The sequence below is a fragment of the Argentina silus genome (genome assembly GCF_951799395.1).
Source record: "Argentina silus genome assembly, chromosome: 21".
NCBI lineage: Eukaryota > Metazoa > Chordata > Actinopteri > Argentiniformes > Argentinidae > Argentina > Argentina silus.
In genome coordinates, this window is record NC_139675.1 from 11,843,098 (window position 1) to 11,855,958 (window position 12,861).

At 41.0% G+C, this 12,861-nt stretch overlaps 1 protein-coding gene across 1 annotated transcript; it reads left to right on the forward strand.

The window, feature by feature from the left end:
* Positions 1-5,717: 5,717 nt before the first annotated feature.
* On the forward strand, positions 5,718-10,530 carry fgg (fibrinogen gamma chain). The gene is made up of 9 exons (XM_083692951.1): positions 5,718-5,825; positions 6,040-6,093; positions 6,470-6,653; positions 7,224-7,308; positions 7,626-7,756; positions 8,204-8,337; positions 8,612-8,796; positions 9,187-9,464; positions 9,897-10,530. The coding sequence occupies exons 1-9, from the start codon at positions 5,766-5,768 to the stop codon at positions 10,082-10,084; spliced, it is 1,299 nt and encodes a 432-aa protein (XP_083549077.1). The 5' UTR covers positions 5,718-5,765; the 3' UTR covers positions 10,085-10,530.
* The last annotated feature ends 2,331 nt before the right edge of the window (positions 10,531-12,861 follow it).

Sequence of the window (12,861 nt, forward strand, 5' to 3'; positions counted from 1 at the left end):
TGAGCGTTTGCACAAGCCTTCTTTGAGTGGTAGATGCATGGGGTTTGCACCTTTGGAACTGTTTCATTGGTTCAAATGCACCAGACAAACACAATAAAACACAGCAAAATATTTGAAATGATTTCAAATGCTATGTTAACCCGGATCTGAAGGGAGCACAGTACAGTACCACTGACCCTGTGACTCCTAGTGACCCCACAAGTCAACTCATCCTGGTACTGTCGGATAGACTAATATATGGCCTCTGTTGGGAGCAGACGGTTCTGAGAATGTGGTCCCCCTCAACAATTGAACTCCTTTGACATCAAGGAACAGCCTTTCTGTATTAGGTTTAGTGGTTAATATTTCGGTCTAGTGGTTCGCACTGCCCCCTACAGGCATGGGTTTGAACCCTTAGGCTGCCTCTTTCTGCTTCATAATCCTCTTCTGTCTTCTCTCTCATTTTACATCTTTTCTGGAAAGAAAACAAATGAAATATATATATAAAAAAGCAAAAAAACAAGCATATTGGAAGAAAACATGCAACCCATTACTGAGACAAACAGAAATATGACAGTTGTGTCCCCGCTATGGAAATCTGTAATGCGTTTGGTTATTTGGTTCCACTGACGTTGGTTTGTCCCTGTCCAACACGTGGAACACATTCCAATGGCATCGCACGGACCAGTGCACAGTACGGCCGCCAATGTGAAATCCTTGGAAAACAGCTTAGGGCGGGTCGCTGGCATTTTGCATGGATTGAACTCTTGGTCCTAATACACCTCACGCTAATGCCAAGCAACAGTTAGCATGGTATCAAAGACTGGGCCTGTCCACAAACAACCTGTAGCCCTTTTCCCTTACCTAGTTTTTTCGATCTGAAAGGACTGAATAGAAACAATATGTTGAAACTTCTACTACATTGAGCTACAGTACCAGCGTATTGCTTATACTTATCCTATTCTTTCAGGTCTCATAACGTGTCCTAAGTTGGGGGTAGAGGTTGTGTCTTGACAGGTCCTTTGTGTCAGACCGTTGGAAACCCAATAGATTTGTTTGTATTCCCAGATCGACTGAGGGTTGATTTTTCAGTAGATAAATTTTTTGTCATTTCAGATTCTGTAGGGTACATCTTATTATTATTATTATTATTACTATTATTATTATTATTATTATTATTATTATTGTTCTTGTTATTGTCCTTTTGATGGACTTAAATGAACCAAGTCTTCCCCTGAGCGTGACGACATACAGGATGTTTACTGTCTCACTGCCAGACACCATCTGTTTCTGTCTCCCAAACCCCTAAAAATACATACCACGGCCAATTAGAACCAAACTTGGCTGGTCGTCCCAACGCCTCGTTCTTGGGCTCTCTCTTTGCATAGCTCAGGGCTAACAATGTGTTGAAGCTATGAAGAACACATGAAGGAGAGAGAGAGAGAGAGAGAGAGAGAGAGAGAGAGAGAGAGAGAGAGAGAGAGAGAGAGAGAGAGAGAGAGAGAGAGAGAGGGGGGGGAAGAGAGAGAGAGAGAGGAAGAGAGGAAGAGAGAGAGGAAGAGAGAGAGGGATATACACTCACCAAACACTTTATTAGGAACACCTGTACACCTTCTCATGGTGGAGGTGGTGTAATGGTGTGGGGAATGTTTTCTTGGCACACTTTGGGCCTGTTAATACCAATATATCATCGCTTGAATGCCACAGCCTATTTGAGTATTGTTGCTGACCATTACCCATGAACATGACAATGAGTTCAGTGTTCCTCAGTGGCCTTCCCGGTCACCGGATCTGAATCCAATAGAACACCTTTGGGATGTGGTAGAACGGGAGATTCACAGCTTGAAAGTGCACCTGAAAAATCTGCAGGAATTGCATGATGCAATCATGTCATCATGGACCAGAATCTCAAAGGAATGTTTCCAACATCTTGTGGAATCAATGCCACGAAGAATTGAGGCTGTTTTAAGGCAGGCCCTACCCAGTATTAGTGTAGTGTTCCTAATAAAGTGTTCAGTGAGTGTATATTTAGAGAGAGAGAGAGAGAGAGAGAGAGTATTATAATTCAATGCATGCAACAGAGGACAACATATTAAAGGGATAGTTCACCCAAATTTCTAAATCACATATTTGGTTCCTTACCTTGAAAGGAGTCAATTTACAAGGACAGACATCAAACCTCACGTTGGTTCTGTTTATCTAGGCAGTGTCACTAACCGCTAAATTGTTGTTTTTTTGTTTGTTTTTTACCAAAAAGCAATGGAAGTCAATGGTGCCTAAATTAGCTTTTTTTTCTTTTCTTTTTTTTTTTTTTTAAATGTAATGCCCAGAACTCAGTCGATTATAGACCGGTAATTTACGGAGATTTTGAATGATAAGATATATGATGTTCTTGCCTTATGCAGTCATAGTGAGCGTAGACCCTCTTACTCAGGAGAAAGCCATTGTAATGTAGGTCAGCCACTGCACGTCGTGTGTATTCATTCTGACAGAAAACAGCTATGGGTGAACAAAACCCACTGGGTGTCCTCTCTTGGAACATATCCAAGATCACAGAAGGTCAATGACAAACAGCATGTTCTATATTCAAGAGAAATACCATTGTAATGTACATTTGATGACTATTGAAAATATACTCCTGCAGTATCTCTCATTAACCATTCACTGCAAAGTAGACGTACATCCTCTGTGTTTTAGTGTCTCTGTCTGGTTGGCAAGCTATGGTCTATTGACGTCAATCAAAAGTACTTGAACACTGTACATTGTCCTTGCGTATTCTGAGAGGGGACATTTGCGTGCAGCATACGTAAGCAGTGCTTTTTGGGGGGTACAGAGACGGAAACACTCCTTTCTCTTTTCTTTAACTCTATTCACTCCCTTCTACACAAGGGTGCTCTGGCTCCAGCTCACATCACAAAGCCGCCCGCAAAGCCTCCCGCTTCCCGCAATGCCCCCGCCCCCAATAGCTCAGTTGTTTGTGAGAATGAGTGTCTCAAGAATTCAAGAATTCAACAAACCCTCTTTCTTTAAGCCTGTAAAAAAGCTGCTTTGTTTAGTTGAGAACCACATACGGAAGCGTATTAGTCCAACTGACCAAAAAGAAACTAACAATTAATACCCACATGTTATGTTATGTCAGAAGAAGAATTCAACACCACTCTTTGGAAAACAATATGTTTTATGACAGTGAGATGGGTTGAGATATTGCCATGGAGAGGGAATATCCATGATATGTGTTTTGAAATGTTTCACCACCAAGTGAGGTACCCAGTCTTTGTATCCATCTGGTTGTTTCTCAGTGAAACACAAAGCCTTTTGGGAAATAAAACAAACATCATTTGTGTTCATTAAGTTGATTGAGTTCATAGGCTTAACAAGTCTTGTTATTCAGCTGGTGGCTCTGTTTCCTCTCCCTCATGCTGTGAATGTTGTGGGAACAGTCCCTCTCTGTCAGTGTCTTTAGGACTGGGACTGAAGAGATGTCAGTCAACCATCACCTTCAACCAGTCACCTTTAACCATTAACCTACAGCAGGACACATTCTGGGAGTATTGCTGCCACATGGATGAATGAAAACAAATGTATCAAGACAATCTAAGTAAGAGCTCGGTATGGTCTTGCATTTGAAGTCCTCCTCAGCAAACCTGCTGTACCTTCAGTCAGATTGTGGTGGCTTGACTCCTACTAGTGGTGGTCCTGAGAAATGCAGTCATGACATGCTTGAGGCTTTGACTTCAGTCATCAGTGAGGGACAAACCAAGGACTACATTCGAAATGTGTTGTACGATACTTTAATGTGTTATGCTCTGGGATTTGTACCCTTAAAACAACAACAACAAAAAACATAAAACAATCAACCAATACTGTACTTATATTGTTCATATGTGCATGCTAATGTTCATAACCCGTTATGAACATTTACTTTTTACTGGTTAACACTTGTTGATTCTCTCTGGAATGATCGAATCTGTGATTTTTTTAGTTTTATTTGAATTAATTTTATCATGTTATTGACAGATTTGGAGTCGAACAACATGCACTTTCAATGTGAGAGAGAAATGTTATGTGGGGGGTAATGATTACCTAGTGACAGGCTGTAAAGGCACTGTGCCATACTTTTGGCATACTGTGCAAAAGTATTTTTTTACATGTTGTTATGCTGGAGCCTGAAATTAAAATGCATTTAATTTATATTTTGCTGAACTGATATACACAATCTACTCCACACATTCAAAGTGAAATAAAAATGTTAAAAAAAATAAATGTATAGAAGTAGTTCAAAATGAATCACCAAAATGTCCTGTGTGAAAAAGTATGTAGACCCTTGACAATGGCAAACACAAATGAATGCAAAATACTCAAAACCACCCTTCCAAGTTACGCAGTAGTTGGATAGACTCCATCTGTGCTCAGTTCAGATTGTTTATTAATGAACATTAATCTCTCTGAAAGGTTCCTGTCTGTGATTAAAACGTGGAAAGTGAGTACTTGATCAGGCCATTCCTCCAAAGAGAGCAGCCAGAGAGTAATGAGACATTATGAAAGAGCCACAGACTTCAAATATTAAAATGGGAGAAAACTGTCCATGGGTCAATAACATTGAGGAATTCAGGATCAAGAGGACAATGGATAAAGCAAAGCAGAGACAAAGTCTCAGGGGTGAACCTGTTAACCACTGAGAGAGAAGCCTTACCTTTGGGGTAGAAATTCGCCCTTCAGTTGGAAAAATACACAAGCATAAGTCCAACGCTAAACTGGAATGGTTTACCATAAAGAGAGTGAATGACCGTGAGTGTCCCATTGACATTCAAAGTATAAACCAAGTTGAAAATCTGAGGGGAGACTAGAAGATTTCTGTCCATCAATGGAATGGAATAAGGAATGATATCAAACACACATGTTTGATATGTTTTTCATATCATTCTTCATTCTGTTCCATCCATTATCAATGATGAGCCCGTCCTCCGATTTCTCCCTCCACCCGCCTCCACCCACAACTTAAACAGACAGTTAGAATGTAACTTTGAGTTCGGTATATATTATCCCATCCCTTTGCCTTACAGAGGCAACACAATTATAGAACACAATTATAGAACACAATTATAGAACACTGGCTTGTCATTAATAGCTGTCAGACAGATACATTGTATTGATTAAACACATACATCACACAAATATTGAATGTCTATCAGTAAGAAGTCACCATGAATACATCTGTGTTTAAAACAAAAAATGCTATAACATAGACAAGTAAAAATGCTGTGTCATGAGTTTTTGAGACCTGCCTTGGTTTGACCTGTTTTTTTTTTGATGACTCATGATCCAACAAGTTAAAAGGGGTCTACCCATCAAATATATTTCCCCACACTGTGAACCACCCACACACAACTTGTGACTGCACTAGCCGGAGGTGTATAACCTGGTTCACCAGATCACATGGTAGGCCTACTTTAGCAAGCTACCTAGCAATGGCTTAATAGTATGGCTTCTTATCTTGGCCAAGTGATGGAGCCTGTTTGTCAACACGTCGGTCATATCTCGGAAATTACCAAATGACCATCATAGGACATCTGTGTCATCGCAATGTCCCTGAATTCATGTGTGAGTCATGGAGGGGGTGGGTGGGGGGTTATGTGAGTGGGATGACCAGGTATGTTTACCTACCGTGTCCCTTATCACCCAGAGAAAGGACAGGCTGAGGACCTTGATCGGATAAATATACAGCGGAGGGACAGAGACTCTTCATTCTCCAACAGGACAACACCACTGCTGGTGGCCCCAGAAACATGGCTCCTTCACTACTGTCAGCCGCCGGACTGCTTCTCCTCATCTCCTGCTCCTCCGCAGTAAGTTCCACAAACCGTTCACACTGTGTTTTCTTGAGCATTGGATTTGAAACGTGTGTGTATGAAATGTGCTGAAAATACTGTTTGATATTTGAATTGTTGATTTGGTCTTTTTTTAATTGACTACCCTGTATAGATAGATACGGTCAATCTAATTCTGGGGTGTCTGTCGTAAGAGGCTAAGGTGGTGTGTTTTCTGCTTCTGTTCCAATAGCAATATAGAGGGGATACTTCATTTTCGGAGTCATGCGTGCCAAACGATGCCTTTGTAAGTATAAGTATATTATATATGATGCCTTTGTTAATATGCATATATATATATATATATATATATATATATATATATATATATATATATATATATATATATATATATATAGTATAATGCTTTTGTAAGTATGCATATACTGTGTAAAGTATATGCTCACACATGCAATCTTCTCATGTCTTGTACAACTAGGCCTTGTACAGGATGCCAACGAATCCACCCAACTGTGGTATTTCATCTGAGTTTGTGCTGCGTTTGTGTGTTTACGTGATTACGTAGAGAATTGTGTGTGTGTAAAGACTACTTCAGAGAGCACTACAAGGTTAAAAATGTCTGTGTTATTGTGTTGAAACGATCTGTTGTGTGCCTACTCCAGGGCAAGTACTGCCCAACTACCTGTGGCGTGGCAGACTACCTCAACAAGTTCAAGCCAGAGGTGGACAAGGAACTGGATGACATGGAGGAGATCCTGCAGAACATAGCGAACCTTACCAAGGGATCGCAAGACACGGTGGTCTACATGAGAGACTCGACACAGTCGGCCCAGAAGTCCGACCCTGGTAAGAGACAGACATAATCTGGGAACGAGTTCCGATGTTCACACTAGAATCTAGAATACCACTCAGAATGCACGGCCAGTACACTGTCTCATTCCACCAGGGGAGGCTTGTGGAGGTTGAAATCTGAGGTCTGGGCTCGTTGTAATGCATGGAATGGAAAGAGGAATAGTAAACAGATACTGTACCATTCCTCGTTCCATTCCCTGCATTACAATGAGACCGTCCTCCAATTTCTACCTCCACCAGCCTCCCCTGCATTCTACTCTGTGTGGTATGCTAGTGTGGATGTTGGGATACAGCCTGGGTTTTTGGTGTGTTTGACTATGCCGAGATAATGAAATAAATCATGCACACCACTCACTGACAAGGTGAGGGGCTGCTTGTGCTAACTTAAGGAAAAGGCAAAACTATAACAATTTAAACAAAGTTACATCATTCACTATGGATTATAGCATTCTTTCAGCCTAATCAGTGGTTTGGATGGAATGCCTTTTCCTAGGTTTATTTGATCATGATCATTTCTGTTTCGAGTATCTAATCTACTGTAATCTGATGGTGAATGTTCCACAGCCATCCATTTGAAGAGGTCCTCCAGCATGATGGACGACATCCTGAGATATGAGAAGACTATCGTCAGCCAGGAGGAGCAGATATAGTAAGCCTTGCGTCTCTCCTCCACATGTTTATCAATGCCGAGCTCAAACAAATTGCTAGTCATGCCATGATGCACTCAATAGAGTAAGAATTCCTCTAACGGACATTCCCATTCTGATTCTATGATACAACATCACGTCTGAGCAAACTAAAACCTGATTTTCTTTTGAGTTTGTCCTGTGTGGCTCAGTTGGTCGAGCCTGGCATGGTTTCTATTCCCGCTAGGACCATACACATTTTCTTTTAAGTATGCACTCATTGTACTGTCATATATATTTTTTTATCTGAGAGAAATAGTCAATCTGTCCTCCCTCTCAGTGCTCTTCAGGGGATCTTGGAGTCCAATGAGAAGAGGATGTTGGATATCAAGCAGATGGCTATCCAGCTGGAGCAGAAGTGTAAGGACCCCTGCAAGGATACGGTGGAAATCCAGCCTACGACAGGGAAAGGTAAAGTCAGGAACTGACCTTAAGGTCAGCTCCAATTTCACAACATGGTGTCTCAACCCTGGTTCTTCGTTCGAGTGTTTAGTTTAGAAACAAATCAATATCAACGATCAATACAGGGTCAGCCAGTAGGTTCACCCAGCAAAAATAATATTGCATAAGATATTGTTGCCAAACGTTTACCGTGGATGTTGGCAATTATGACCTACTCATAAACCTTCTCTCATTCTTCAAACAAAGAAGTAATGTTTATCTGTTTACAAATATATTGCCACCTACTGCATCCAAGTTGTCTAACCCTAACCCAAACTTGGAAAAATAATGTCAGCAATGTTGATTTAAATCACTACGTTGTTTCCTATCGATGTGAAGAAAATATCCCAGAGCGTACCACTGATTCATGACGTTGTTGTTGGTGTTGTTGTTGTTGTTCGTTGTTCTTACCACTAGATTGCCAGGATATATCCAACAAGGGCGCCACCACCAGTGGTCTGTACTATGTCAAACCACTCAAGGCCACAGAGCAGTTCCTGGTCTACTGTGAGATTGACAGCTTTGGCCGCGGTTTCACTGTACTCCAGAGGGTGGGTTGATTCTTCCTATGAAGTAGATGTGCACCCCATCCCCAGTTCAAAGGATCCTGCATTTATTAAGTGGTGTAGATTATCCAAGGGAACCTAATAAGCAGCCTATTATTATTGCCACCTTTGGAACAGCTCTCTCTTGTAAAATAGATTATTTTATTTTTTTATCTAAATGGGATTTACCTATGTAAATAAAGGAAAATAATAGTGTGAAAATGTATTATAAAAAATGTATTAGCTTATTGCTAACAACCATTCCTCATGATCTCCTCAGAGACGCGATGGCAGCTTAGACTTCAACAAGGACTGGACCCAGTACAAGCAGGGCTTCGGCTACCTCTCCCCAGACGACACCACCGAGTTCTGGCTGGGCCTGGAGAAGATGCACCTGCTCTCCACCCAGTCCTCCATCCCCTACGTGCTCAGGATAGAGCTCACCGACTGGCTTGGCAACAAGAAGTAAGTACCGCCACCTTAGGAGAGGGACAAATACCTGCGGTCGTGACATGAGAACATAGAATCATTTTTATATAAAAAAAAATGGAACTGGATGTTAACCTTTTGACTGATGATGAGACAAGGTGTTTGCCTTCCAGAAATAATTTGCTTTTAAAACTGAAAAAAGCTCAACCTTATTTGCCACTTTAGTTGGTGAAATAGATTATTTGGTACCAGGTTACATAATTGAAGAGCTGCAAAGCAAACAACATACCTCCTCCAATGAAAAAAAACACTCATTATCATGATTGCTGTGCTCAGAGTCATCCAAAAATAGCTTCCCTCCAGGTGCACAAAGGTTTCATTCACTCTCTCTCTCTGTCTCTCTCTCTCTCTTCACCCTTACCTCAGATACGCTGACTACGCCATGTTTAAGGTGGGGCCTGAGATCGACATGTACCGCCTGACCTACGCCTACTACTACGGCGGTGATGCTGGCGACGCGTTTGACGGCTTCGACTTCGGGGATGACCCCAGCGACAAGTTCTACACGTCTCACAACGGCATGCAGTTCAGCACCAACGACAAGGACAACGACAAGTATGACGGCAACTGTGCCAAGCAGGACGGCTCTGGCTGGTGGATGAACCGCTGCCACGCTGCCCACCTCAACGGAAAATACTACCAGGGTAAGGCCTCACCTCACACACCATGTACATCCAATCCCAAATCGACGTCTAACCCCCACCCACTATGCTCTTGCTGGGATCTGAGAGGATTGGTCAGATGTAAGCATGATGGGAATATAAAAATGACCCCTTTGATAGGCCAGGTGGAATTTTCACCATATATACCTATCCAATTCTCTCCGGTCTCAGTGCTAGGGGTTCAAGATAGATAGATATACTGTAGTTACAGTAGATAGATGCATGACAACAATAACTACTAATACTGTATGTATAGGTCAGGACCTAGTAGGACATCCCACTGTCAGTCAATTGTGGCTCACTTGACGTTTCAATTTAAGCGGGCTGCCGTCGCCCCACACTAGAGCATGTTCGACAACAAGAGTTCCAAACACATTTTGAACCGTTCTATCTTTGTGCTCTCCTCCTGGCAAGGCGGTAAGTACACGGAGAAGGACGCAGGCGAGCACGGCTTTGACAACGGTATCATCTGGGTGACGTGGCACAACCGCTGGTACTCCCTGAAGGAGACCACCATGAAGATCATCCCCATCAGCAGGATCACAGCAGGAGGTGGTCAGCAGAGCGGAGTCAAACAGTTTGGAGGCCTGGGAGACCAGTGAACACACACAACAATAAAAAAAACACCTCCCTGATACATACAGTATGTCTCTGATACGTTAATGACCTGCTGTAGCTGGTACATCCCTAATACAGTACGTCCCTGATATGCTAACGTCCTGATGTAGCTAGTACATCCCTACTATGCCCCTGATATGTCCCTGATACACTGATATCTTACTGTTGCTAGTACCACCTTAGAACTTCTTAGGCTGGTTTCCCTGACACACATTGAATGTACTCCTGGACTAGAAAGCATTTTAGATGGAGATTAGCTGGTTCTCAGTATGGTTCTACCAATTGTGTGTAGTGTAACTGCCCTCAAAACTATTGCCTACGATTAAAACAATTTTGTTTAATCTTTGTGTGTAATATTTCCTAAGTTACTCTCAAGCACCGACTACTCATTCAACCCGCTGTCTAAATGTGTCTTTGTTGGATCTTGGTATGTTAATTCGACCAAAAGATAAATAAATGTTAAATCTTTTCTTAATCTAAGCTGTCTGTTGTGGTCATTGCATATCAGATCAAATGAAATCAAACTTTATTTATAGAGCACATTTCATACATGGATGTAACACAATGCGCTTTACAGGAATATGAATTAAAACTATTAAAAGACAATGAGACAAAACATAAGAGGATAACCACTATAACAGTCATGGGAGTTTAAAACACTAAAAGCATCGAACAAGTGAGGACTATAGAGACTAATTCATGGTAAATGTAAAAACTCAAATGTAAAAAAGATACATAGAAAAAAGGATAAGCCTCACAAACTGAATGACTAACAGACCGAAAGCACCCGAAGTAAAAGCAAGGCTAAAGAGGTATGTTTAAGATATATTTAAAAAATGTCCACAGTGTCTGCCCCCCTCAGGTTCTCTGGCAGGCTGTTCCAGGGGCTCGGGGGCATAAAAACTAAAAGCTTCCTCTCCATGCCTCTTGGTCCTGGGCTTCAGAACAGCTAAAAGGCCAGTGCCAGAGGAGCTGACGGATCTACTGGGTACAATACCTTAAAAGCATGTCTGACATAGTAGTGGGGTGCATGACCATAGAGTGTTTTATAAACAAATACAATCATCTTAAAATCAATTCTATACATAACAGGTGACCGGTGCAGAGACTTTAAAACTGGTGTGATGTGTGCTCTCTGTCTGGTCTTGGTCAGGACTTTCTGTTGCGTTCTGTATAATTTGCAGTCGACCAACATTAGTTCCATTCTTAATATGGGTTTCAAAATGATGAACTGAGTCAATCATGATACCTAGGGTTTTTTGCCTGGTGTCTGGTGTTATAAGTCCGAGTGTCTTTAAGTTTGCAGACAGTTTCTCTCTTTGGGCTTTTGCTCTGTGTTGTCTTGGTTGAGCTGGAGGATGTTTTTTGTGGCGGTTTTAAGTGCAGATGGGAAATTGCCTCTAAGCATGGAATAATTTACAATAGATGCATCGTTAAAAACTGTGGTGGGAATAGGGTCGAGAGGGCATGTAGCAGGCTTATGTTTTGACACCACTCTGCTGAGCATTTCTGTATCAGCGACTGCAAAAGAGTTCATAGTGCTTCCTTGTGGTGGAAGAGGGTGCTGTAACATATCATCAAAGAAATCTTCAGGTCTTGTCTGAGTGAAACTCAACCTAATCTTGGTTATCTTATCTTTGAAGAGTGTTGCAAATTCCTCACATTTGGAGATAGAGTCGTCGTGTCTTGGGGGCGGGATTCATATGTTACTAAATGGTCTGAAAGCCACAATCTGTCATTCGAAAAAACAACAGAACGTCTTCCCCGCCGCATAACGTTGAAGGATGAGGTTGGTGAAATGTTACCACTCTCTCATTCATAGACAGAACTCTGGATGCAAGGTCAGACAGTCTGAGACATCAACATGGGAGTTTCAAACATATGTTGAAGCGATACAGTTTTTGTTTATACTCCCATTGTTTTTAAACATAAGAGTAAGACAGCCTTATATTTTAGGTTATAAGTTTACATATAGAAATATATAAAAATGGAACTGCCAATTTTGTACAGTATAATAAATTAATAAAGGTATTGTGCCATTAAAAAGATAATTTAACTTGTTCCCAAATCCACAATCTGTAATTAGTATATATATATATATATATATATATATACTAATTACAGATTGTGGATTTGGGAACAAGTTAAATTATATGTATAATATTATACATTATCCAAATCCATAGTGTGTGTGTATATATCAACAAGTTAAACAAGTTAAATTATCTTTTTAATGGCACAATACCTTTATTAATTCATTATACTGTACAAAATTGGCAGTTCCATTTTTCATATTCAATTAAAGAACACACAGGCAGCTCATGACTGATCGTATATTTTCCTTGCATGACAAATTGCAAAACCTTTTGAGTAATGGAGGGTGGCTCTGGAGGTTTTTAATGAGAAAGGCTTTTAGCAAGATGAAAACACAAGGCACTTTAGGGAATGGGAAGGCCAGACTGAATCAATTCGGAAAAAAAATGTCATTTGTAGTTCTCAGAGATAAAAGCTATAAAGAAGGTTTGGAGCCCAAGGAGAACACAGGCATTTCTTCTTGAAAGCTTTGATTGGATATGTCTGTAGATTCTATTGGAACATCAACAGACAATTCTTTGTACTGAGGTTCGTGTGGATTCTGAGAGAGAACAGCAATGTAGGGAAAACGGTAATGTTACCACACACAGGAAGGAATGCTGAATTGTCAGAGAGGTACTTTGCTTTTTAAATGTAGCCTGGTAAAGCTTTATTATTACACAATAAA

Excerpts from the sequence above, each read along its gene's own strand:
- fgg (XM_083692951.1), top strand. The coding sequence starts at position 5,766 with ATGGCTCCTTCACTACTGTCAGCCGCCGGACTGCTTCTCCTCATCTCC. Across the intron at positions 5,826-6,039 it reads TCATCTCCTGCTCCTCCGCA|CAATATAGAGGGGATACTTC; the intron begins GTAAGTTCCACA and ends CTGTTCCAATAG. Across the intron at positions 9,465-9,896 it reads CAACGGAAAATACTACCAGG|GCGGTAAGTACACGGAGAAG; the intron begins GTAAGGCCTCAC and ends CCTCCTGGCAAG.